This window comes from Bacillus rossius, chromosome 1 (assembly GCF_032445375.1).
Source record: "Bacillus rossius redtenbacheri isolate Brsri chromosome 1, Brsri_v3, whole genome shotgun sequence".
Taxonomy (NCBI): domain Eukaryota; kingdom Metazoa; phylum Arthropoda; class Insecta; order Phasmatodea; family Bacillidae; genus Bacillus; species Bacillus rossius.
In genome coordinates this window covers 69,538,605-69,562,927 of record NC_086330.1, presented here as the reverse complement: position 1 = coordinate 69,562,927, position 24,323 = coordinate 69,538,605, and the positions used below count along the sequence as shown (strand labels likewise).

The 24,323-nt window shown below is 47.7% G+C and overlaps 1 protein-coding gene across 1 annotated transcript in view; it reads left to right on the top strand.

The window, feature by feature from the left end:
* Positions 1-24,323, top strand: part of LOC134537422 (lysosomal alpha-mannosidase-like) — a 173,888-nt gene that overhangs the window by 119,307 nt on the left and 30,258 nt on the right. Inside the window, exons 12-14 of the mRNA XM_063377833.1 lie at positions 161-377; positions 828-945; positions 10,722-10,992. Coding sequence (XP_063233903.1) covers positions 161-377; positions 828-945; positions 10,722-10,992 — 606 coding nt within the window. The remainder of the gene's footprint in view (positions 1-160; positions 378-827; positions 946-10,721; positions 10,993-24,323) is intronic.

The window sequence follows — 24,323 nt, the reverse complement described above, 5'->3', positions numbered from 1 at the left end:
TACATAATAACGTTGGGATAGCTGATGAGTGTAGTATCACTGAAGTCAATAAATTGCTAATAATGTCCTTAAATAGTTTGCTTTTGGTTGGCAACCACAATGCTGACAGTATAAAGTGATTGTGTTGCTCTATATTTGATTCTGAGTTTCACTGTTTTAGAACGTCACGGTGGACATAGACGAAACAACGGGCTTGGTGAGCAACATCAGCTACAACAACATTCAAATACCGCTCAGCCAAGACTTTCTTTATTACGTGGGAGCTGTGGGAAACAACTCTCGTGCAGCTTATAGGGCCTCAGGGGCTTACATCTTCAGGCCCAATTCATCGGAACCTTTAAACATAACGCAAATAGTAAATGTGACTGTATACAAAGGTAAGTTATCTTATTTCATGTTATAGAGTCCTTCCTAAAAAGTGTACTATATGAACATGGGACCTTAAAAACACCAATGTATTACAAAATTCATTATCAATCATACTTATTACAAAACCAGTTCTTAGTAAATGACTCCTTGAAATAAAAACTAGGCATTTGGAATGTCTATTATCTGCAAAGTGAAAACAATGCTAGGTTTCACTGTTTTTCCCCCCACAGTTTTTAGGTGTAACACCACATTGTATTGTGGGTTTTCTTGCAGGTTCACTTGTGGAGGAGAACCACTAGGTGTTTGTCTCTGAGTTCTCTTGCAGGTTATCTAGTGGAGGAGAGTCACAAAGTGTTCTCTAGCTGGTATAACCAACAGGTGTTTTCTTACCGAGTTCTCTTGCAGGTTCTCTAGTGGAGGAGATTCGCAAAGTGTTCTCCAACTGGGTTGTCTTGCAGGTCCCCTTGTAGAGGAGATCCATCAGGTGTTCTCTGACTGGGTCAGTCAAGTGATTCGTATTTACAAAGACGAGGATTTCGTGGAGTTCGAGTGGCAAGTGGGACCAATACCTGACAAGTATGTAAAATAAGAACACGTTAATTTTATTTTGTATCAATTATAAATACTTGTCATGCATGATATAATGTTGTTTTCCATGCAATAATAGTCTAGGTGTAGTTGAATAAGCAGCTTTGTTAAAATAATTTCTGAGCTGGAGTCCAAATTTTTTCATCGGAAATTAAATAACGTGATTAATCCAGACCTTTTACAGTAACTTATAAGTGTAAATCCAAATTTTTCATTATTTTAACTGTAATTAAAAAACCAAACCTAGAAAAATATGCTTTCTGAAAGAGGCAGATTCTGCATAAAAAATTAACTAATATTGCCATCAGCCGGGGTTTCGGGTGCGATTCCCGCGGCGAGTCTAAGGAGCTGTACGTGAAAATTGGGGTGTTTTCCGGGAGGGCGCCAGGCTAGCTCTGTCGTCTAACCGTGAGTGGGTCGATCGGCCCCAGCGTGTCCCCTAGACTCGGTGGCTTGACTTGAAAAGTAGCGACGGCCGGGTTAATCCCTGCACCATAGAAAAAAAAAACCGACCCGGAGTCGCGTGGGGAGTTGCGTTGTAAAAGGTATTCGGTGATGACTATAGTTACCAGTCGTGAGGGATCAGAGACAAAACTTGAAGGCTCCCCACGGTACGCGCACGTCTGGTCCGGGCCGCGAGCTGATCAGAACTGCCTCAGGGGTTGGCGTGCGGAGGGGGGGGGGGGGGACACTCCCTCCATGCACCAAGGTTACGCCGCTCGTCTCATTTGGGTGAAGACTTGGCGAGGGGTACGTTCCGCCAGCAGGAGCCAGTACTGCGGGCTGAGGCCGGGCTAATGGCCTTCGGTCGGTACGACGTCAAACGCCCCCCCACCGAAGAAGCCCGGCCTTGCACGCGATCAGGCTCTGCGGCGGTTTGCACCCCTAGCATGTCGTTGACTCCCCATCCTGGAGCCTGGGGTGGCTGCGGCTGGTGGGGCCGGCGCTCTGGACCTGGTGGCTGCGGCTGGTGGGGCCACTTGGAGGCGTGATGAGGTAGGTGGTGGTGTGCAGTGTTGTGGTCGTGTGGTGGTGTGGTGTGGTGGCCTAGTTTTCACATCATGTCCAGGCAGTTGGGGCTCTGGGCGGTCGCAGGTAGTAGTGCGTGTCCACCGGTGGTCGAGTTTTCTCCGTCGTGCCCTCAGGATTGCGGGGGCCGCGGTGGCCTCTCTCGGCCCTCCCGAGATCGTACTCGGCCAGGTACCCCGGGGCCCGCCTGTCCCTGGCGGGTCTCATCACTTGACGTGTGGGCGGTTCGTCTGGCGCTTCTGGTGGGTCGTGAGGCGTCCGAGTGGTGGTTGTGGTGGTGTTGTTGTGGTCTTCCGTCGGTGTTGTACGGCGGTTGCTCGCGTCGTGGTTGTTGGATGGCCCGCTAGAGTAAGGTTGCCTCCTTCGTTTGGGTATACCCGGGGTTTCTCCTGCCTCGTCATCGGGTTCCTCCACGATGGGTGTAGTGCCCTCAGGTAGGGTTGCCGCCTCCTCCTCTGATGCGTGGGCGATCACTGGCCCAGCCGCACAGAGTTGTAGTTGTCTTGTGGCGCCGAGTACCATGTCGTCGGGCTCGTTGATGACGGTGGTGGTGTCTCCCAATAGGCCCTCCGGATCGCTCAGTGAGACGTCGGTGATGGTCACCTGTCCGTGGCGGGTCATCTGTCCTGGTTGGCGTGACGTCATCTCGTGCGTGAGATCTTGTGCATCACTTGGTGTTTCCAGGTCATCGAGGGTCTTTTCTGGTGTCCTGGTTCGGATGTCGTGGTCTTGCTCTCCAGTAGCCGGTTCGGGCTCGTCTGCTACCGGTTGTTCATCGTCGTGCATGTCGTTGTGTGTCTCGTCGTGGTCGGGTACTTCCGGCATCAGCTCACCCGGTGTCGTGGCCAGTCGTAGATCGTCGCGGTGGATCTTCCGGATGCGCCGTCCCCCGAGTCTGACCAGATATGCGGTCTTGCCCACGCATCTCTGGATTTTGTAAGGCCCACTCCAGCGCGGTGCCAATCCGGCGCAGTAGTTGCGGGGGGCTGCAGACAGCGGGTGGACCCGGGCGTAGACTTGGTCTCCCGCTCGGACTAGGGGTGGCTCCCGCGTGGTCTTGGGGGTGATATTCTGCGAGTAGGTCGTTTGTCGTCGCCGTGCGTCTTCATACATGTCTGTCCTGCGCTGGTCAAGTTCCTCCATCCCTTCTTCATCGTGCAGCGTCCCATGGGTGGCCCATTCGCCTGGGAGGTGCAGGTTACTCCCTTGCACCATCTCGGCGGGTGTGTGGCCTGTGGCTGCGTTCACACGACGGCGGATGCAGAACAGGGCGTCGGCGAGGTGTTGGTCCCACTTCGAGTGGTCGTCAGTCAGTCGGAGTCGGAGTTGGATCTTCAAGTCCTGGTTCCTGCGCTCGGTGGGGTTGGCTCTGGGATGGTAAGCTGGGGTGGTGTGGTGCTGGATATGCACCCGCGCGCACCAGTCCTGCCATTGCTTGCCGATGAACTGGCTGCCATTATCGGTCAAGACTGACTGTGGGTAGCCCCACCGAGGCAGGAATTCCTGCGTCATGAGGTGGATGATGGTGGATGCCCTGGCATCGCTGCACGGATATGCCTCTGTCCATCTTGTGAACATATCTGTCACGACGAGTATGAACCTCTTCCCTCTGGGCGACCTGGGGTAGGGCCCCATCAGGTCGAGTGCGATGGTCTGGAAGGCGTGGGTCGGTTGTCGTGGGTGCTGTTGCTGCTCCCCGTCGCGTCGGCGCGCCTTGCGGACCTGGCAGACCTCGCACTCCCGGACGTACTCCCTCACATCCCGCGCCACGCCAGGCCAATGGTAGTGTTGGGAGACCGCGTGTCGTGTCTGGTCCGTACCGGGGTGTCCTGCCAGGTCGTGGTCATGGTAGAACCTCAATACGGCCTCGCGCGCCTCGGGAGGGACGTAGGTCTTCCACGACCCAGCTACTCCAAGCGCTCGGTGCATGATCCGGCCGTCCTGGTCTCTCCACGTCGGGTGTAGTTCGTCTTCGGCTTGTTGTCGTCGTCGGGTCATTTCGGTTGATTGACGTTGAGCGGTCATGACCCGTTGGTCGACGTCAGTTGCGGTGTCAGGTGGTGGGTCGGTTTGATTGGCGTCGGTCGTGATCCGTAAACAGGTGTTTAGTGGTGAGAGGTGTTCGGTGTTGGGACCGGGCGGCAGCATGTCCTCCCACTCCTCCACGTCGATGACCTCGTGTTGGTCGCTCGGTTGCTGCGACAGGGCGTCTGGCAGCTGGTTTTCTCGCCCTGGCACGTGCTCCACCACGAAGTCGAAGGACTGGAGGAGTAATGCCCACCATATGAGTTTCCCTTTTCTGCCCTGCATTGTCTGGAGCCAGGTGAGGCAGCGGTTGTCGGTCCGGAGAGTAAAGGTCCGGCCCTCGAGGTGCGGCCGGTACCTTTTAACTGCCCAGATCACCGCCAAACACTCCTGCTCATTGCTGTGGTATCTACGCTCAGCAGGCCCAAACTTCGCGCTGGCGTACTCCACTACGTGCTTGTCTCCTAGGGGGTCAACTTGATACAGGACAGCACCTACCCCTAAGGCGCTGGCATCTGTCTGCAGGATGAGTGGGCGTTCTGGGTCAATACGCGCAAGGGTGTGGCAGCGAGTGAACGCGCTCTTCACCTCCTCGAACGCACGTTGCGCATCGCTGCCCCAGTGGTAGCGCCTTTGCGGTGACAGCAGGTCGGTGAGGGGTGCGATTACGCGGGAGAAATCGGGTATGTATACCCTCAGCCAATTGATCAGACTGATAAACCTTTGGAGCTGCTTCCTCGTACGTGGAGCCTCCGCGGTCGCGATCTTCTGGAGATGGCCAGTCTGTGGCTGGCTCCCCTCCGCGTTGACACGGTGCCCCAGGAATTCAACCTCCTCGGTACCCAGGTGGCATTTAGCGGGGTTCGCGGTCAGGTGGTGGGTAGCGAGTCTCTCGAGCACGAGTGCTAGGTGGCGGCAGTGGTCCTCCCATGTCTCCGAGAAGACGATAACGTCGTCTAGATACGCGAGGGCGAACTGGCCAAGGTACCCTTCTAGCACCCGCGTCATCATTGCTTGGAATGTCGCTGGTGCACACTTGAGCCCGAAAGGCATGGCCCTGTACTGGAATCGCCTGCCATCAGGGACGGTGAAGGCGGTTTTCTCCCGGTCTTGGTGTTTGATTGGTACTTGCCAGTACCCTGACTTCAGATCTAGCGTGCTGAACACTCGGGCCCTCCTGAGGCCGGATACCGCCGTCTCGACGCTGATCTGCGGGGGTGGTGCGCTGATGGTTACAGCGTTGAGGGGGCGAAAATCAGTACAAAAACGCAGGGTACCATCCCTTTTGGGGGCCAGAACTATACACGCATTGTAGGGGCTGTTGGAGGGTTCGATCACCCCACTGTGCAGCATTTCAGTGACCTGCTCCCGTATGATCCTCTGCTCCTTGTACCCATAACCCCGGGGTGATTCATAGATGGGTTGGTCGGTGGTGGTCGGGATGGAGTGCTCGGCTACAGTGGTGCGCCGTAGGGGCTCGGCGGTCGCGAACACGCCTCGTCGTTCATGCAGGACTTTGTTGATGGTGCTACGGAACTCCGGTGGTACATCATGGTGGAGGTCGTCTAGTGTTATGGTTGGGCCTGATGGACTAGGTGTTCGACCCACTGCATACACAACGAATCTCTCAGTTCGCCCCACATTGATTTTAGCTGGCCCCATCTCCAACACGGCATCGTGTTCTGCCAGCCAGGGTTGCCCTAACACAAGCTCTTCCCCCAAGTCCCCCACAACAACAGCGGTCACTGGTGTAGTTAGCTCCCGAAGGCTTACCTTCACATCCGCATGTCCCATCATCCGGCCGTTGTGGGTGGTGGTTGCCAGCCGGAGCTCGCCCTGGTGTGGGCGGAAGGTGCCGGGAGGTACCAGCGAGGGGTGGATGAACACCTGGCTCGCCCCCGTGTCGATGAGGGCGAGGGTCGGGCGCCCATTCACCTCGACGGGCACGCGGAGCAGGTGGTCGCTGGGCTGTGCGAGTTGTCCCATCCTGGGTGGTTGTAACTGGATTGGTCCGCTGTGGCCGGGCTGTTGGGCGTGGTGTATGTCGGCGGGGTGAGTGCGCTCGGCAGTTGAGCGTGGTGTGGTTCTGGGGTCGCCTGGTCCTATCAGGAGTGTCGTGGTGGGTTCAGACATTGTTGGTATACCTGGTGGTCTTCGGTAGCGAGGTGTTGTGGTGGGCGGCGCTTGTCGTGGCTCGTCGTGGTTGTCACCGGTGCTCATGTGGCGTATGTCGGCACGGTGGATGCACTCGGCGGTTGAGCATGGTGCGGCGCTGGGGTCATCGCGTCCTGTCGTGAGTGTCGTGGTGGGTGGTTCACGTCGTGCTGCCCTTGTCGCGGGTGGGTTTGCAGTGGTCGTGGCATCACCTGGTTCGCGTGTCGGTATTGCGGGTGGGGGGCTCCATCTGTGTCCCCCCCTTACTCGTTTCCCGTCGGCTCTTGGTCGTGCGAGGTGGTGAGTGGCCGGTAGGCGGGTTGTGTCGTGCGCCGGGCGTTTGCCCCCCTAGGACAGTCGCTGTGCCAGTGGTACGTGCCCTGGGAGCATCCTAACCTGCACTGCGGCGGTTGATAACTCGCGTTGGCTTCTGGCCGCGCCAGGCCGTCGGTGCGTAGCGTTCTTGGCTCTCTGAGGTTGGGGCCCCTCTGTTGTGGTTGGGGTGGTGGTGCCTGGATTGCTAGCAGGTGTCGGCGGTTGGGTGGGCTGCTCCGTTCTCGCTCGGGGCCACGTGCGTTCCTTCCCCACATCCTCTGAACATTTTGCTCCGTCGCCACCGCGAGTTGCACGTATTCCATGACGGTGTTTACGTGGGTGACGCGCATGAATGGCTGGAGCTCGTCCCTCAACAGTAGGGTGATGGTGGGGAGTGCTCTGGTGGGCTCTGCGAGTGGTGCTATGCGCTTGAAGAGCTGTAGCTTGTGTGCCACGAAGTTCTCAACGGGTTCGCCGTCTCGCTGTGTGTTCCCGTAGAATTGTGCGGTGCATTGCACCATCGTCGCGCCTGCATCGAACCGTTGGCTGAAGGCCTCCGTGAACTCCTGCCACTCCATATCGAAGCGGCCCCATAGGCGCCACCATGTCAGGGCGCTTCCCCGCAGCTGTTCGCTGGTCCGCTCGGGCCACTCGTCGATTGGGGTTCCGCTTCGCGTGAGTCGGATTTCGCACTGGTGGAGGTATGCGCGAGGGTCCTCGTGAGGCGCACCACTAAATTCGGGTAACCTCGATGAGTATGGGGCGGTTCGCACCGACTCCATGCGCGTGTTGGTGGGTCGCGTTGCTATGTCGTGCCCAATCGGTTGTGCTGTGGTTTGGTGTGGGGGCATGCCATAACATGTGTTTGGCTTGTTCCCGGTGACTGGCACTGTCAGTGTGGGTTGTGGTGGTATTGTATAGCCTGTCTCTAATTTTTCCTTCCAAATCTTCTCCCAGTCTATGTTCCACTGTTCGTGGTTCGCTTGGTTTGTTGGTGACATGGTATTGGTTTGCGCTGCGCATTGGCACGTGCTTTGCCAAGGCAGTGAGCCTGTCAGCAAGTCGGCGGTTCTCGGTTGCTTGCAGTGTGCGCATGTCCCGTTGGATGTTTGGTGAAACATAGTTGTGTTGACTCGTGGTGCTTTGGACAGCTGTTATCGTTGACGTGCCGCGCGCGCCTTAGCGGGTTCGCGGGCTAGGTGCCCGGACAGCCGCACAAAGCGGAGATCGCGATTGGGAGGGCGGGTTGGTTGCGCGCGCCGCTCCAGTTGCCGGGAGAAGGGGGTGGTGCGGACACCCGTGTGAAGGTAGGGGCCGAGAGCGCCCGGACTGCCGCACAAAGCAGAGGACCGAACAGGCGGGCTGGAGGAGGGGGAGTGCGGATAGCAATGCGCAGCGGCGGCCGAGAGCGCCCGGACAGCCGCACAAAGCGGAGGTGAAAAACGGTCGTTGAGTGGAGGGGATGTCGGGCTGTGGCGTCGCGCTACCCGCGTCGCGAAGGACGCGAAGCTTGAAGATGCGGGTGGGTGGGGAGAAGCTCGTATGTCCTCTCGCCTCAACGCGCCGTCTGTCTGAACCTGATACGTTCTCGCCCGCAAAATGGCCGTTTCGTGCCCGCTTTGTCGCCTGAGTTGGGAATGGCTTGAAGAATACTGTTTTTAAATTTCTCCTGGATTGTTTTCTGTCCGGTTTTGCTTGACGGGTGTTTCTCTTGCTAATTTATTTTGCACTATTTGCCACACGCAGGGGCGCCATTTGCCATCAGCCAGGGTTTCGGGTGCGATTCCCGCGGCGAGTCTAAGGAGCTGTACGTGAAAATTGGGGTGTTTTCCGGGAGGGCGCCAGGCTAGCTCTGTCGTCTAACCGTGAGTGGGTCGATCGGCCCCAGCGTGTCCCCTAGACTCGGTGGCTTGACTTGAAAAGTAGCGACGGCCGGGTTAATCCCTGCACCATAGAAAAAAAAAACCGACCCGGAGTCGCGTGGGGAGTTGCGTTGTAAAAGGTATTCGGTGATGACTATAGTTACCAGTCGTGAGGGATCAGAGACAAAACTTGAAGGCTCCCCACGGTACGCGCACGTCTGGTCCGGGCCGCGAGCTGATCAGAACTGCCTCAGGGGTTGGCGTGCGGAGGGGGGGGGGGGACACTCCCTCCATGCACCAAGGTTACGCCGCTCGTCTCATTTGGGTGAAGACTTGGCGAGGGGTACGTTCCGCCAGCAGGAGCCAGTACTGCGGGCTGAGGCCGGGCTAATGGCCTTCGGTCGGTACGACGTCAATATTATGTCAAACCTGGATTCTTAAACGAGGAAGAAACAGAAGAGATGCTGATATGAGGTGTCTAGGCAACCAATTTGAGCTTTGGCCGATATAACTGCGTACTACACAGGATCAGTAAAGGTAATATACACAATGTGACAACATGCGAGCAGAGAGAGAGAGAGAGAGGTATAAGTGTACATTCAAAGAGTATTAGTATCCCTATTTTATTTTTAAGAACTCGCCATAGTTCTACAAGCAGTAAGGCACATTTTATGAAATTCAGCTGAAGCCATTTTACACAATGGAATTTTGAATGTACCCAAAGAGAGATATTGCTATTATCGAAATCTGAGAAGAGGACAGTAACCCATTAAATTAAACAGATTAGTTTGTAATTATTAGATTGACGATATTTTAAATTGACGACTCCCAAGATCTATACAGCACCCACACTGCTGGAGAGAGGACAGTAGCATATGTTGTAATATTTTTGGCGTGTTGCGGAAACTCTTGCTGGCCACGAGAATGTGTGTCAGATCCGTGTCATGTTTCACACATTTTTAGTACACCATAGTTTTGATAAGACTCCATAAGAAGAAAGCAAGGGATTTACATCTGGTGGGCACACTAACCACAGAAAAGGGCATTGCTCCTAGATCCATCTTTCACTGTACATGTTCATCAAATGTTTCATTGCTGAATGACTTATGTGTGCAAGATTCTTTGTTGTCCACCAACCACATCTATAGACATGCAACAAGTGGTATGTCTCAAACAGACTAAACACGATGTTTGTCAGGATGTTTTAATACTGCTGGCTGATCAGCTGACAGAGCAGGACTCGTACACTGATCATGTGATCATTCGTTATGCCAAACAACACACTGACAGAAAATATCATCTGGTGGACTCATGTGGAAACTTGTAATGGTTTTAATATGATCAAAAATGTCTGTAACACATGCTAAAACTTACATACCGCATAAATGTCAACTCGTCATAAACACCACAGATTCGTGAAGTGTGGATTGACTAAAATTACTATCATTAAAATCGTCTAAACCTGGCAAATGCACATGCTGTAGGTGATATAGTAAAGTTTTTTCTTGAGCGCTATGTGTCTTGAAGTCATTTGGCTCAATTGAAGGTGCTGAGATACAGTCAGTGTACTCATGCTTGCTATATTTTAGAAGTATCTCAGGTTAGTTTTTGCCATGTTCACTGGTACTGATAGAGTTTTACCTACCTAGAATGTTTCTATGTAGTGAGTAGATGATGATCCAGTGGTTGAATCATTGTATGGGCCTCGGATATTCACGTTCTGAATAAAACTTTCTGCTACTCTTCCTTTTGCTTGTGTGGCTCCCAAAACCAAGCACATGTCAGTAAGATCTGCTTATTTACATAAATTCATATCAAAATGTTTTTCACACAAGTTTAGCTTTCTGTCTTCAGCTCAGTGTGGATGGTTTGGTGATACCTAATTAGACTAATAAGGTCAATATGCACACGAATTTGTGAAATCATTCCGTATGTATGTAACTCGTTACTATAAAGACAAATTATTCTTGTTAGCATTGTGCTGTAAACAGTTATATTTGCAACCACGAGTTATTTGGTTGCCTCTGTCTGTGGCATTTAACCGGTTTATGTCAGCATCACTTCTGGGATATACAAAATTATAGATATATTTTTATGAACCTTATCGTTATATATGCCGTATTTATGGCCAAAATTTATGTTATGTTTTGTTCCAAATGCAGAACTTTTATACACTTTCCATATGCTGTTTATTGTTTACCCACCCCAGTATTATATGCATCTTCAGCAGGTTTTCCTATCCCTGCCGAAACTGTCTTGCGACTCAATAAGTTCTTACTGTTCCTGTTGAAACGTATAATGAAGATTGATGATTGCTCTTATTTTTCTTTCACTAGCGGATACCATGATTAATGTTTTTCGATTGGAATTCCTCATCAGCTCGGGGAAGGAGGTAATCTCCCGCTTCTCGACGAGCCTGGCCTCCCAGGGAGAGTTCCGCACCGACTCGAACGGCAGGGAGTCGCTGCTGCGCCGGAGGAACCACCGGCCCACGTGGAGCGTGCAGCTGGAGGAGCCGGTGTCGGGCAACTACTACCCGGTCACCTCCGTGATCGCGCTGCAGGACGAGGGCGCGGGACTGCGCCTGGCTGTGCTCACCGACCGGGCGCAGGGCGGCAGCAGCTTGCACGATGGCCAGCTGGAGCTCATGGTGGGGCGCGTCTTGTATCATGTGCAATGTCATTTTCGTTCCAATCATTTACTTGAATGAGCAGGTACCTGAGAGCTGTTCAATCACCTACCAAATTCCCCCCCCCCCCCCAATAATCCTTTCCAGGTTGACGCAAGGACTTCCTTCCCCCTCACCCTCAGAGAGACCATGTCAATTCCCAGAAAACAGGCTTAGGGATTACCGTGTCTGACCACAGAGAACATGCAGCATGAGCAAGTGGCTACCGCATTCGTATTTGCAGAGATAAATGTGCAACTTAATTTGATTTTAACTTGACACTGTTATCAGAAAAGAAACATAGTTAACATAAAATTATTTTTAATTTAAATTCGGCAGGCCATAAACTCAGTCCGAAAAAAGAAAAGACTTCAAAATTACAGGAAAATGACAGTCAAAAACATACATACAGTAGGCCTAATCCGTACAACAAACACTTTAATTTCTTTATAACTAATAAAGACTTTGGCTAGATCATGTAATATTTTTATAAAAAAACAATGTATTGCGGTAGGTTTTTGTTCTTGAAGCCTATAATTACATAACGAATGAAAATCCTACTAATATTATAAAAGCGAAAGTTTGTGTGTATGTTTGTTAATCCTTAACGCACGAACCACTGAATGGATTTGGAAGAGATTTGGCATACAGCTAGCTCACAACCTGGATTAACACATAGGTCAGTAGAATACAATAGCCGGTCCTGAAACAGGCCTCAGGCGGTGGAGCCGAGAGCCGGCTCCGCCATATTGGATTGTGACGTCACGGCGGCCATCTTGGATGGTTGTGACCTTGACCTTTGACCTTGTCCTTGAATTTGATCCTCAAAATCCGCCAAAATTGGGCAAAATTTGCCCAAAATTCCTCAAAAATCGCCAAAATTTCCATTTCTGTGGAAAAAAGTTCCGCCAAAAAATCTCAAAAAATTCCACAAATTAAAAATTTTTCATTTCGAGGGAAAAATTTCCCGTTTCGAGGGAAAAATTCCCGTTTTTAGTCCTTAAAAATCCCAACGGCTAGAAATGTCCTGATAGAGGCTTAAGCATCCTTAACTCAAGCCTCAGTTAAGCCTCTATCAGGATGTGACCTTGACCTTTGACCTTGACCCCGACGGCCATCTTGGATCCACCATCTTGGATGACATCATTTCGTTTTCTCGAACATTCCGGCATTGTGTTATCCGCCATTTTGAATTATGACGTCACCGTTGCAATTTCCGTTACGGCCGCCATCTTTAACTTTTTTATTCATTATCCGATTTTAACGAAATTTTTTTTAAAATTATAAAAAAATTTAAATAATATAAATTTAATAAAATATTTATAAAAAACAAACATTAACGACACTGAGCTCGGAGTCCTCAGTTAGAACCCGACAGAGGCAAAAAAATTAAAAAATGACGACCGATCCTTCCCCTACGGTGGACGCAGGCATACTGACTCCCTCCACTTTTTTTTCAAAGCATAAATATATCGTCAGGTAGTATGACGTCATGTCCGCCATCTTGTCCTCGTCTGCTGGAAGCCATCATCAGTGTATCGTCGGCGAGAGTGCGCTGACGCCATGTTAGTTTAATTCTTACCCGCTAGAGTGCAGTAATCATTTATTATTGCTATGACACCCGACATCTTGTCATTTGGCTGCCATCTTGAAAATCCATAATTATTTAGCTAGAAATTCGGGAAAAATTCCAAAATTCATTAAATAAATTTGTAATCTATATACTGATCGATTAGGTCGACTAACGTCCTTGGTACGATCTAGGACGATGCAAAAAAATTAAATATAACATCAATTTAACATAATAGTAACAGGTTCGAGGAATTAAACACCACAAGTTCTTTTACAAACATAATATTTATTACATAATTTCTATTCTACTACAGGATCATTTGCGAAAGCCAGCAATCTTATAATCATTTAGTTCCGCAGCGGTGTGAAATGACTAATTCTTAGCTCCAATCGGTTTATACTAGACAGAGTCCAGCCAGAACCTTTACAGACATAGTCCACCTCTTCTTGACAGAGTTTCTGGATACCGTTTTTAACAGTTTGCTTCACATCGTTAGAACTGTAAATTACTGCAGCCGATGTCTTGAATGCACACTTCTTCACTTTGTCATCGAACGGATATGGCTTTCCATATATACAGTCCAACCACACGTTATATTTCAAAGGTCCGTTTGTTGCTACATCATCAGTAAGCTGATTGATTATCTTCTGTCTGATATCGTCAAGAAAATTACAAATGTCTTTCGACTCACCTAACGTATTTAAATAATAGTAGTCCTTCAATGTTCCACGAAATGCAGACTGCGCCAAGTAGAAACCATTATCGTTCACTTGTAATGCGCCGAACACAGTCTTAGGTTTATTTTCCTGTTCAGACGTCATACCAATCGGTTGCTGCACATCGGTTTTCTTGCTTGTACGCTCACGAGCCTTCAACCTAAACCGAGGAGTCGAAATTTCTGCAGGTAGTTCAGCAGTAGGCACACGGACTTCACCTTTACAGTTTTTCGCATGTCGACGCAAATTATCAATTCTAGTAAACCATTCATGACACTCATCACATCGAAACTTCATGCGAGATGGATTCTTCGTGCATTTGCTCCGCTCATGTCTTCGTGCATCATGAGCAAATGCGAACGACGTATCACAGTAGCTGCAAGGATACCGTGGTGATGAAGACGAACCTTTCAGACCCGATCCAGATACTGACGTTGCCGCAGTAGTACCATTTCCAGGCATTCTCTTATGCACATCGATGCATCGTTGTTGCGACGAAACCTTTACTTTCTGCCGCACAGCAGGACCTTTGCATGCCTTCATGTGCGTTTTCATATTATCTTTTCTGGCAAACTGCTTATGACATTTCTTACAAACAAACATTTTACGATATAGGTTCTTGACACATTCGCTCCTCTCGTGTCGCCGAGCATTGCTATTGTTTGAGAAAATCTTGTCGCAGTAACAGCACCGATGTTCGTTAGTTGTTGTCGATTCGGCATCCATTGAAGTCTCCATTGATGACGAACCAGCGTTCGCCGAGTTTCCCTGTGCAGCCAGCACTAGCGGCATTAAAGTCTCTTCTGCTGGCGGTACCACGTCTGTTGAAGTCTCCTCCAGTGTTGACATCGACGTTGCCAACGGTATCTGCTCCACCATCGTCGACGCTGACGTCAAGGTTCCCGCAGTCGATGGTACAATCTCCATCGAGTTCGTCGTTAAAGTCGGTAAAGATGCCATCGAGTTCGCAAGAACAGGTAATTACGTGATTAATGCACCAGAAGAAACAAACTAGGTGATCCTTACACCGACGACGTCAGTAACAAACTGAGCGACCTGCTGTCTAGGACTCGCTTATATACATGCACCGTATGGAATAATACGCTAGTCAAATCAAGAACCATTTACAATAATACTAGAGTCAAAACAACATTAAAAATAGAAGGACCATCAACGAAAAGGCAGCACATTTGGAAGCACCGACAACGAAACGGCAGCACATTTGGAAGCACCGACAACGAAAAGGCAGCACATTTGGAAGCACCGAAAACGAAACGACAGCACATTTGGAAGCACCGACAACGAAAAGGCAGCACATTTGGAAGCACCGACAACGAAAAGGCAGCACATTTGGAAGCACCGACAACGAAAAGGCAGCACATTTGGAAGCACCGACAACGAAATGGCAGCACATTTGGAAGCACCGACAACGAAAAGGCAGCACATTTGGAAGCACCGACAACGAAAAGGCAGCACATTTAGAAGCACCGACAACGAAATGGCAGCACATTTGGAAGCACCGACAACGAAAAGGCAGCACATTTGGAAGCACCGACAACGAAACGGCAGCACATTTGGAAGCACCGACAACGAAAAGGCAGCACATTTGGAAGCACCGACAACGAAACGGCAGCACATTTGGAAGCACCGACAACGAAACGGCAGCACATTTGGAAGCACCGACAACGAAAAAGCAGCACATTTGGAAGCACCGACAACGAAACGGCAGCACATTTGGAAGCACCGACAACGAAAAGGCAGCACATTTGGAAGCACCGACAACGAAACGGCAGCACATTTGGAAGCACCGACAACGAAAAGGCAGCACATTTGGAAGCACCGACAACGAAAAGGCAGCACATTTGGAAGCACCGACAACGAAAAGGCAGCACATTTGGAAGCACCGACAACGAAAAGGCAGCACATTTGGAAGCTCCGACAACGAAACGGCAGCACATTTGGAAGCACCGGCAACGAAAAGGCAGCACATTTGGAAGCACCGACAACGAAAAGGCAGCGCATTTGGAAGCACCGGCAACGAAAAGGCAGCACCATTATCAAAAAGGCCGCACATTTGTCATTGGCTCCAATATTCATTGGCTCCAATATTCATTGGCTCCATTATTCATTGATTCCATCAGTCTATTGATTCCATCAGTCTAGTGACTCCATCTGTCATTGGCTCCTACAGTCATTGGCTCCTACAGTCATTGGCTCCAACAGCTGTCTTTTGTCTCACCAACTCCAAATATATATATATTTGGCTAGAATTCTACGAGTCTAAGAGACTATGAGACCACATGGCTACGAGTCTAAAATGATCTAGCTGGTTACGAGTTATACATGGCTTGCGAGGCTACAGAGCTACGAAGTTTCTAGTACACAGGTTTACATGACTGCGAGGATACAGGACTACAAGTCTGCAAGAGTACTTGACTACGAAGGTACTCGTCTACATGACTCCAGTTACCGCATCTGTCTTCGACGGAATTTTCTCTTTTGCTCCAACTGCTCCATCAGCATTATGTTATAAGATTACAAGGCCTCTTGCTTACGTAGCTTCAAGTCTACAAGCCTCCAATGCATCATGACTGCGAGACTACGATCAATGAGGTTACGAGTCTACGCGATTGCGAGTCTTCTAGGTTACGTGATCGCGAGGCTATAGGACTACGAAGCTTCTAGAACGCATGGTTACGAGACTGCGAGGCTACAATTCTACGAGGTCCCAAGACATCCAGGCTACGCGACTACGAGCCATGAGGTTACGAGACTACGTGACTACGAATCTTCAAGTTTACGAGACTGCGAGGCTACAGAGCTACGAAGCCTCTAGTACACAGGTTTACGTGACTGCGAGGATACAGGACTACCAGTCTGCATGAGTACTTGACTACGAAGCTACTCGTCTACAAGGCTACAATTACAGCATCTGTTTTCGTCAGAATTTTCTCTTTTGCTCCAACTGCACCACCAGCATTATGTTATAAGATTACAAGGCCGCTTGCTTACGTAGCTTCAAGTCTACGAGGATACTTGGATACGTAGCTTCAATTCTACGAGGTCCTAAGACTTCATGACTACGCGACTTCGAGCCATAAGGTTACGAGATTACGTGACTACGAATCTTCATGTTTACGAGACTGCGAGGCTACAGAGCTACGAAGCCTCTAGAAAACGAGTTTACGTGACTGCGTGGATACAGGAATACAAGTCTGCATGAGTTCTTGACTACGAAGCTACTCGTCTACAAGGCTCCAATAAACACATCTGTCTTCGATGGAATTTTCTCTTTTGCTACATCTACACCATCAGCATTATGTTATAAGATTACAAAGCTACTTGCTTACGTAGCTTCAAGTCTACGAGGCTCCAATACATCATGACTACGAGACTACGAGCCATGAGGTTACGAGACTATGCGATTGCAAGTCTTCAAGGTTACGTCATCGCGAGGCTATAGGACTACGAAGCTTCCAGAACGCATGGTTACGAGAATGCATGACTAATTGGCCGCATGGCTACGAAACTTTATGTCTCTAACTGACTACAATAGCACTATTCAGTGGTGAGAGTTAATTTATTTCATGCAAAGGTACTTGCTGCAAGCAGTTCCATTTTTCAACATCAGATGACGTCACGTTTTGCTTGCAGGTAAAATAATATTTATTTTATGCGGGATGCGGGTTGTTCACTATCGATCGCATAAGAAGAATGGCATCGATAGTCTTCAAGGAGAAGGAAGTTCGTCCTTCCTGCTAGTGCTTCTCAGATTTCTCACGGTCCGCCATCTTGGATTGCGACGTCACGGCTGTCATCTTAGATGGGTGTGACTTTGACCTTTGACCGAAACCGCAGGAATGATCGCAAGCACACGGATTAACCATCAAAATATATATAAGAATTATCAGGAGCACACGGAGAAAACCATCATAATATTGGCAAGAATAATCAGGAGCACACGGAGAAAAACGACACATGTTTTCTTTGATATCATAAAATTACAGAAAAAAAAAATTAAAAATAAAAAAATTAATAAAAAAATTAAAAATAAAAACAAAAAATACATAAATAGATTCTGCTAGCTTGTAAACTTATCATTGCTGAGCAAAGATAGAGTTCTAGTACAAGCCAGAATTTTATGTATTTTTTGTTTTTATTTTTAAATTTTTTATTAATTTTTTTTTATTTTTAATTTTTTTTTTCTGTAATTTTATGATATCAAAGAAAACATGTGTCGTTTTTCTCCGTGTGCTCCTGATTATTCTTGCCAATATTATGATGGTTTTCTCCGTGTGCTCCTGATAATTCTTATATATATTTTGATGGTTAATCCGTGTGCTTGCGATCATTCCTGCGGTTTCGGTCAAAGGTCAAAGTCACACCCATCTAAGATGGCAGCCGTGACGTCGCAATCCAAGATGGCGGACCGTGAGAAATCTGAGAAGCACTAGCAGGAAGGACGAACTTCCTTCTCCTTGAAGACTATCGATGCCATTCTTCTTATGCGATCGATAGTGAACAACCCGCATCCCGCATAAAATAAATATTATTTTACCTGCAAGCAAAACGTGACGTCATCTGATGTTGAAAAATGGAACTGCTTGCAGCAAGTACCTTTGCATGAAATAAATTAACTCTCACCACTGAATAGTGCTATTGTAGTCAGTTAGAGACATAAAGTTTTGTAGCCATGCGGCCAATTAGTCATGCATTCTCGTAACCATGCGTTCTGGAAGCTTCGTAGTCCTATAGCCTCGCGATGACGTAACCTTGAAGACTTGCAATCGCATAGTCTCGTAACCTCATGGCTCGTAGTCTCGTAGTCATGATGTATTGGAGCCTCGTAGACTTGAAGCTACGTAAGCAAGTAGCTTTGTAATCTTATAACATAATGCTGATGGTGTAGATGTAGCAAAAGAGAAAATTCCATCGAAGACAGATGTGTCAATTGGAGCCTTGTAGACGAGTAGCTTCGTAGTCAAGAACTCATGCAGACTTGTATTCCTGTATCCACGCAGTCACGTAAACTCGTTTTCTAGAGGCTTCGTAGCTCTGTAGCCTCGCAGTCTCGTAAACATGAAGATTCGTAGTCACGTAATCTCGTAACCTTATGGCTCGAAGTCGCGTAGTCATGAAGTCTTAGGACCTCGTAGAATTGAAGCTACGTATCCAAGTATCCTCGTAGACTTGAAGCTACGTAAGCAAGCGGCCTTGTAATCTTATAACATAATGCTGGTGGTGCAGTTGGAGCAAAAGAGAAAATTCTGACGAAAACAGATGCTGTAATTGTAGCCTTGTAGACAAGTAGCTTCGTAGTCAAGTACTCATGCAGACTGGTAGTCCTGTATCCTCGCAGTCACGTAAACCTGTGTACTAGAGGCTTCGTAGCTCTGTAGCCTCGCAGTCTCGTAAACTTGAAGATTCGTAGTCACGTAGTCTCGTAACCTCATGGCTCGTAGTCGCGTAGCCTGGATGTCTTGGGACCTCGTAGAATTGTAGCCTCGCAGTCTCGTAACCATGCGTTCTAGAAGCTTCGTAGTCCTATAGCCTCGAAATCACGTAACCTAGAAGACTCGCAATCGCGTAGACTCGTAACCTCATTGATCGTAGTCTCGCAGTCATGATGCATTGGAGGCTTGTAGACTTGAAGCTACGTAAGCAAGAGGCCTTGTAATCTTATAACATAATGCTGATGGAGCAGTTGGAGCAAAAGAGAAAATTCCGTCGAAGACAGATGCGGTAACTGGAGTCGTGTAGACGAGTACTTTCGTAGTCAAGTACTCTTGCAGACTTGTAGTCCTGTATCCTCGCAGTCATGTAAACCTGTGTACTAGAAACTTCGTAGCTCTGTAGCCTCGCAAGCCATGTATAACTCGTAACCAGCTAGATCATTTTAGACTCGTAGCCATGTGGTCTCATAGTCTCTTAGACTCGTAGAATTCTAGCCAAATATATATATTTGGAGTTGGTGAGACAAAAGACAGTTGTTGGAGCCAATGACTGTAGGAGCCAATGACTGTAGGAGCCAATGACAGATGGAGTCACTAGACTGATGGAATCAATAGACTGATGGAATCAATGAATAATGGAGCCAATGAATATTGGAGCCAATGAATATTGGAGCCAATGACAAATGTGCGGCCTTTTTGATGATGGTGCTGCCTTTTCGTTGTCGGTGCTTCCAAATGCGCTGCCTTTTTGTTGTCGGTGCTTCCAAATGTGCTGCCTTTTCGTTGCCGGTGCTTCCAAATGTGCTGCCGTTTCGTTGTCGGTGCTTCCAAATGTGCTGCCTTTTCGTTGTCGGTGCTTCCAAAAGTGCTGCCTTTTCGTTGTCGGTGCTTCCAAATGTGCTGCCTTTTCGTTGTCGGTGCTTCCAAATGTGCTGCCTTTTCGTTGTCGGTGCTTCCAAATGTGCTGCCTTTTCGTTGTCGGTGCTTCCAAATGTGCTGCCGTTTCGTTGTCGGTGCTTCCAAATGTGCTGCCTTTTCGTTGTCGGTGCTTCCAAATGTGCTGCCGTTTCGTTGTCGGTGCTTCCAAATGTGCTGCCGTTTCGTTGTCGGTGCTTCCAAATGTGCTGCCGTTTCGTTGTCGGTGCTTCCAAATGTGCTGCCGTTTCGTTGTCGGTGCTTCCAAATGTGCTGCCTTTTCGTTGTCGGTGCTTCCAAATGTGCTGCCGTTTCGTTGTCGGTGCTTCCAAATGTGCTGCCTTTTCGTTGTCGGTGCTTCCAAATGTGCTGCCGTTTCGTTGTCGGTGCTTCCAAATGTGCTGCCTTTTCGTTGTCGGTGCTTCCAAATGTGCTGCCATTTCGTTGTCGGTGCTTCCAAATGTGCTGCCTTTTCGTTGTCGGTGCTTCCAAATGTGCTGCCTTTTCGTTGTCGGTGCTTCCAAATGTGCTGCCATTTCGTTGTCGGTGCTTCCAAATGTGCTGCCTTTTCGTTGTCGGTGCTTCCAAATGTGCTGCCTTTTCGTTGTCGGTGCTTCCAAATGTGCTGCCTTTTCGTTGTCGGTGCTTCCAAATGTGCTGTCGTTTCGTTTTCGGTGCTTCCAAATGTGCTGCCTTTTCGTTGTCGGTGCTTCCAAATGTGCTGCCGTTTCGTTGTCGGTGCTTCCAAATGTGCTGCCTTTTCGTTGATGGTCCTTCTATTTTTAATGTTGTTTTGACTCTAGTATTATTGTAAATGGTTCTTGATTTGACTAGCGTATTATTCCATACGGTGCATGTATATAAGCAAGTCCTAGACAGCAGGTCGCTCAGTTTGTTACTGACGTCGTCGGTGTAAGGATCACCTAGTTTGTTTCTTCTGGTGCATTAATCACGTAATTACCTGTTCTTGCGAACTCGATGGCATCTTTACCGACTTTAACGACGAACTCGATGGAGATTGTACCATCGACTGCGGGAACCTTGACGTCAGCGTCGACGATGGTGGAGCAGATCCCGTTGGCAACGTCGATGTCAACACTGGAGGAGACTTCAACAGACGTGGTACCGCCAGCAGAAGAGACTTTAATGCCGCTAGTGCTGGCTGCACAGGGAAACTCGGCGAACGCTGGTTCGTCATCAATGGAGACTTCAATGGATGCCGAATCGACAACAACTAACGAACATCGGTGCTGTTACTGCGACAAGATTTTCTCAAACAATAGCAATGCTCGGCGACACGAGAGGAGCGAATGTGTCAAGAACCTATATCGTAAAATGTTTGTTTGTAAGAAATGTCATAAGCAGTTTGCCAGAAAAGATAATATGAAAACGCACATGAAGGCATGCAAAGGTCCTGCTGTGCGGCAGAAAGTAAAGGTTTCGTCGCAACAACGATGCATCGATGTGCATAAGAGAATGCCTGGAAATGGTACTACTGCGGCAACGTCAGTATCTGGATCGGGTCTGAAAGGTTCGTCTTCATCACCACGGTATCCTTGCAGCTACTGTGATACGTCGTTCGCATTTGCTCATGATGCACGAAGACATGAGCGGAGCAAATGCACGAAGAATCCATCTCGCATGAAGTTTCGATGTGATGAGTGTCATGAATGGTTTACTAGAATTGATAATTTGCGTCGACATGCGAAAAACTGTAAAGGTGAAGTCCGTGTGCCTACTGCTGAACTACCTGCAGAAATTTCGACTCCTCGGTTTAGGTTGAAGGCTCGTGAGCGTACAAGCAAGAAAACCGATGTGCAGCAACCGATTGGTATGACGTCTGAACAGGAAAATAAACCTAAGACTGTGTTCGGCGCATTACAAGTGAACGATAATGGTTTCTACTTGGCGCAGTCTGCATTTCGTGGAACATTGAAGGACTACTATTATTTAAATACGTTAGGTGAGTCGAAAGACATTTGTAATTTTCTTGACGATATCAGACAGAAGATAATCAATCAGCTTACTGATGATGTAGCAACAAACGGACCTTTGAAATATAACGTGTGGTTGGACTGTATATATGGAAAGCCATATCCGTTCGATGACAAAGTGAAGAAGTGTGCATTCAAGACATCGGCTGCAGTAATTTACAGTTCTAACGATGTGAAGCAAACTGTTAAAAACGGTATCCAGAAACTCTGTCAAGAAGAGTTGGACTATGTCTGTAAAGGTTCTGGCTGGACTCTGTCTAGTATAAACCGATTGGAGCTAAGAATTAGTCATTTCACACCGCTGCGGAACTAAATGATTATAAGATTGCTGGCTTTCGCAAATGATCCTGTAGTAGAATAGAAATTATGTAATAAATATTATGTTTGTAAAAGAACTTGTGGTGTTTAATTCCTCGAACCTGTTACTATTATGTTAAATTGATGTTATATTTAATTTTTTTGCATCGTCCTAGATCGTACCAAGGACGTTAGTCGACCTAATCGATCAGTATATAGATTACAAATTTATTTATGGAATTGTGGAATTTTTCCCGAATTTCTAGCTAAATAATTATGGATTTTCAAGATGGCAGCCAAATGACAAGATGTCGGGTGTCATAGCAATAATAAATGATTACTGCACTCTAGCGGGTAAGAATTAAACTAACATGGCGTCAGCGCACTCTCGCCGACGATACACTGATGATGGCTTCCAGCAGACGAGGACAAGATGGCGGACATGACGTCATACTACCTGACGATATATTTATGCTTTGAAAAAAAAGTGGAGGGAGTCAGTATGCCTGCGTCCACCGTAGGGGAAGGATCGGTCGTCATTTTTTAATTTTTTTGCCTCTGTCGGGTTCTAACCGAGGACTCCGAGCTCAGTGTCGTTAATGTTTGTTTTTTATAAATATTTTATTAAATTTATATTATTTAAATTTTTTTATAATTTTAAAAAAAAAATTCGTTAAAATCGGATAATGAATAAAAAAGTTAAAGATGGCGGCCGTAACGGAAATTGCAACGGTGACGTCATAATTCAAAATGGCGGATAACACAATGCCGGAATGTTCGAGAAAACGAAATGATGTCATCCAAGATGGTGGATCCAAGATGGCCGTCGGGGTCAAGGTCAAAGGTCAAGGTCACATCCTGATAGAGGCTTAACTGAGGCTTGAGTTAAGGATGCTTAAGCCTCTATCAGGACATTTCTAGCCGTTGGGATTTTTAAGGACTAAAAACGGGAATTTTTCCCTCGAAACGGGAAATTTTTCCCTCGAAATGAGAAATTTTTAATTTGTGGAATTTTTTGAGATTTTTTGGCGGAACTTTTTTCCACAGAAATGGAAATTTTGGCGATTTTTGAGGAATTTTGGGCAAATTTTGCCCAATTTTGGCGGATTTTGAGGATCAAATTCAAGGTCAAGGTCAAAGGTCAAGGTCACAACCATCCAAGATGGCCGCCGTGACGTCACAATCCAATATAGCGGAGCCGGCTCTCGGCTCCACCGCCTGAGGCCTGTTTCAGGACCGGCTATTGTATTCTACTTAGGTCACATACTACTTTGAAATTCCATCACTAATGGAGTGAAAAAGGGGTAACTTCATATTTATAACATAAAATGATAGGTCATAGACATACAAACTGGGAGTGTGTGTCATTTCTCTAGGTCCGCCACACGGTCATATAGTAAGGTTCGGCAACTTCCTATCCTCCTCCTTGACAAGACCCGTCCGCTTAGTGCAGCTCGCGGCGGCTAGCGAAGTAACGGCGCTAATAACAGTTCGGTTTTAAACGCGCTATCGTTTGGGGCATCCGTCACGTCTTGGATTTTTGTTCGTTTGTCCCGTATGCTTTCCTATGCCATTCATCCGATTATGATGAAATTTTGGTGAGTTGTTCTGCGTGTACCCGCGAAGGTTTCTTAGTTATAACAATTATTTTACATAGGTGGCGCATGAATCGTTTCAACAAATGTGTATTTCATATAGTTAAGCGACAGTTCGAGTGTTTTCGTATGAGTGCACACACATTATAGAATTGAAATGAATTTAACAGAAGCAGTGATAATTCAAAGAATTGAATTAAATAAAATAAAAAAAAATCATTTCAGTTCATGTGTGACATAAAAAAATAGATAGCCCGAGAGTCTTTTCAACAAATATGTTTATTTCATATTGTATAGCGGCAGTATGAGTGCGCACGCATAGCACAATTAAATTGAATTAAATATAAAAGAGAGACAGAGTGATAGAGTGATAGATATAGAGTGAGATAGAGAGAGTCAGAAAGATAGAGAGAGATGGAGCGAGGTATAGGGCATGAAATGGAGTTGGATAAATATATATAGTTAGTAGTATAGGAATGGGCATACTGGCACATGGCTTCTGGCTGAGGTGCCTGAGGTGCCGACCGCCATCTTGGATTGTGACGTCACGGCGGCCTTCTTGGATTGTTGTGAACTTGACCTTTGATCTTGACCTTGAATTTGATCCTCAAAATGTGTCAAAATCCGTCAAAATTGGGCAAAATTTGCCCAAAATTCCTCAAAATTCGCCAAAATTTCCATTTCTGTGAAAAAAAATTCCGCCAAAAAATCTCAAAAAATTCCACAATTCAAAAATTCCCGTTTTCGAGGGAAAAATTCCCGTTTCGAGG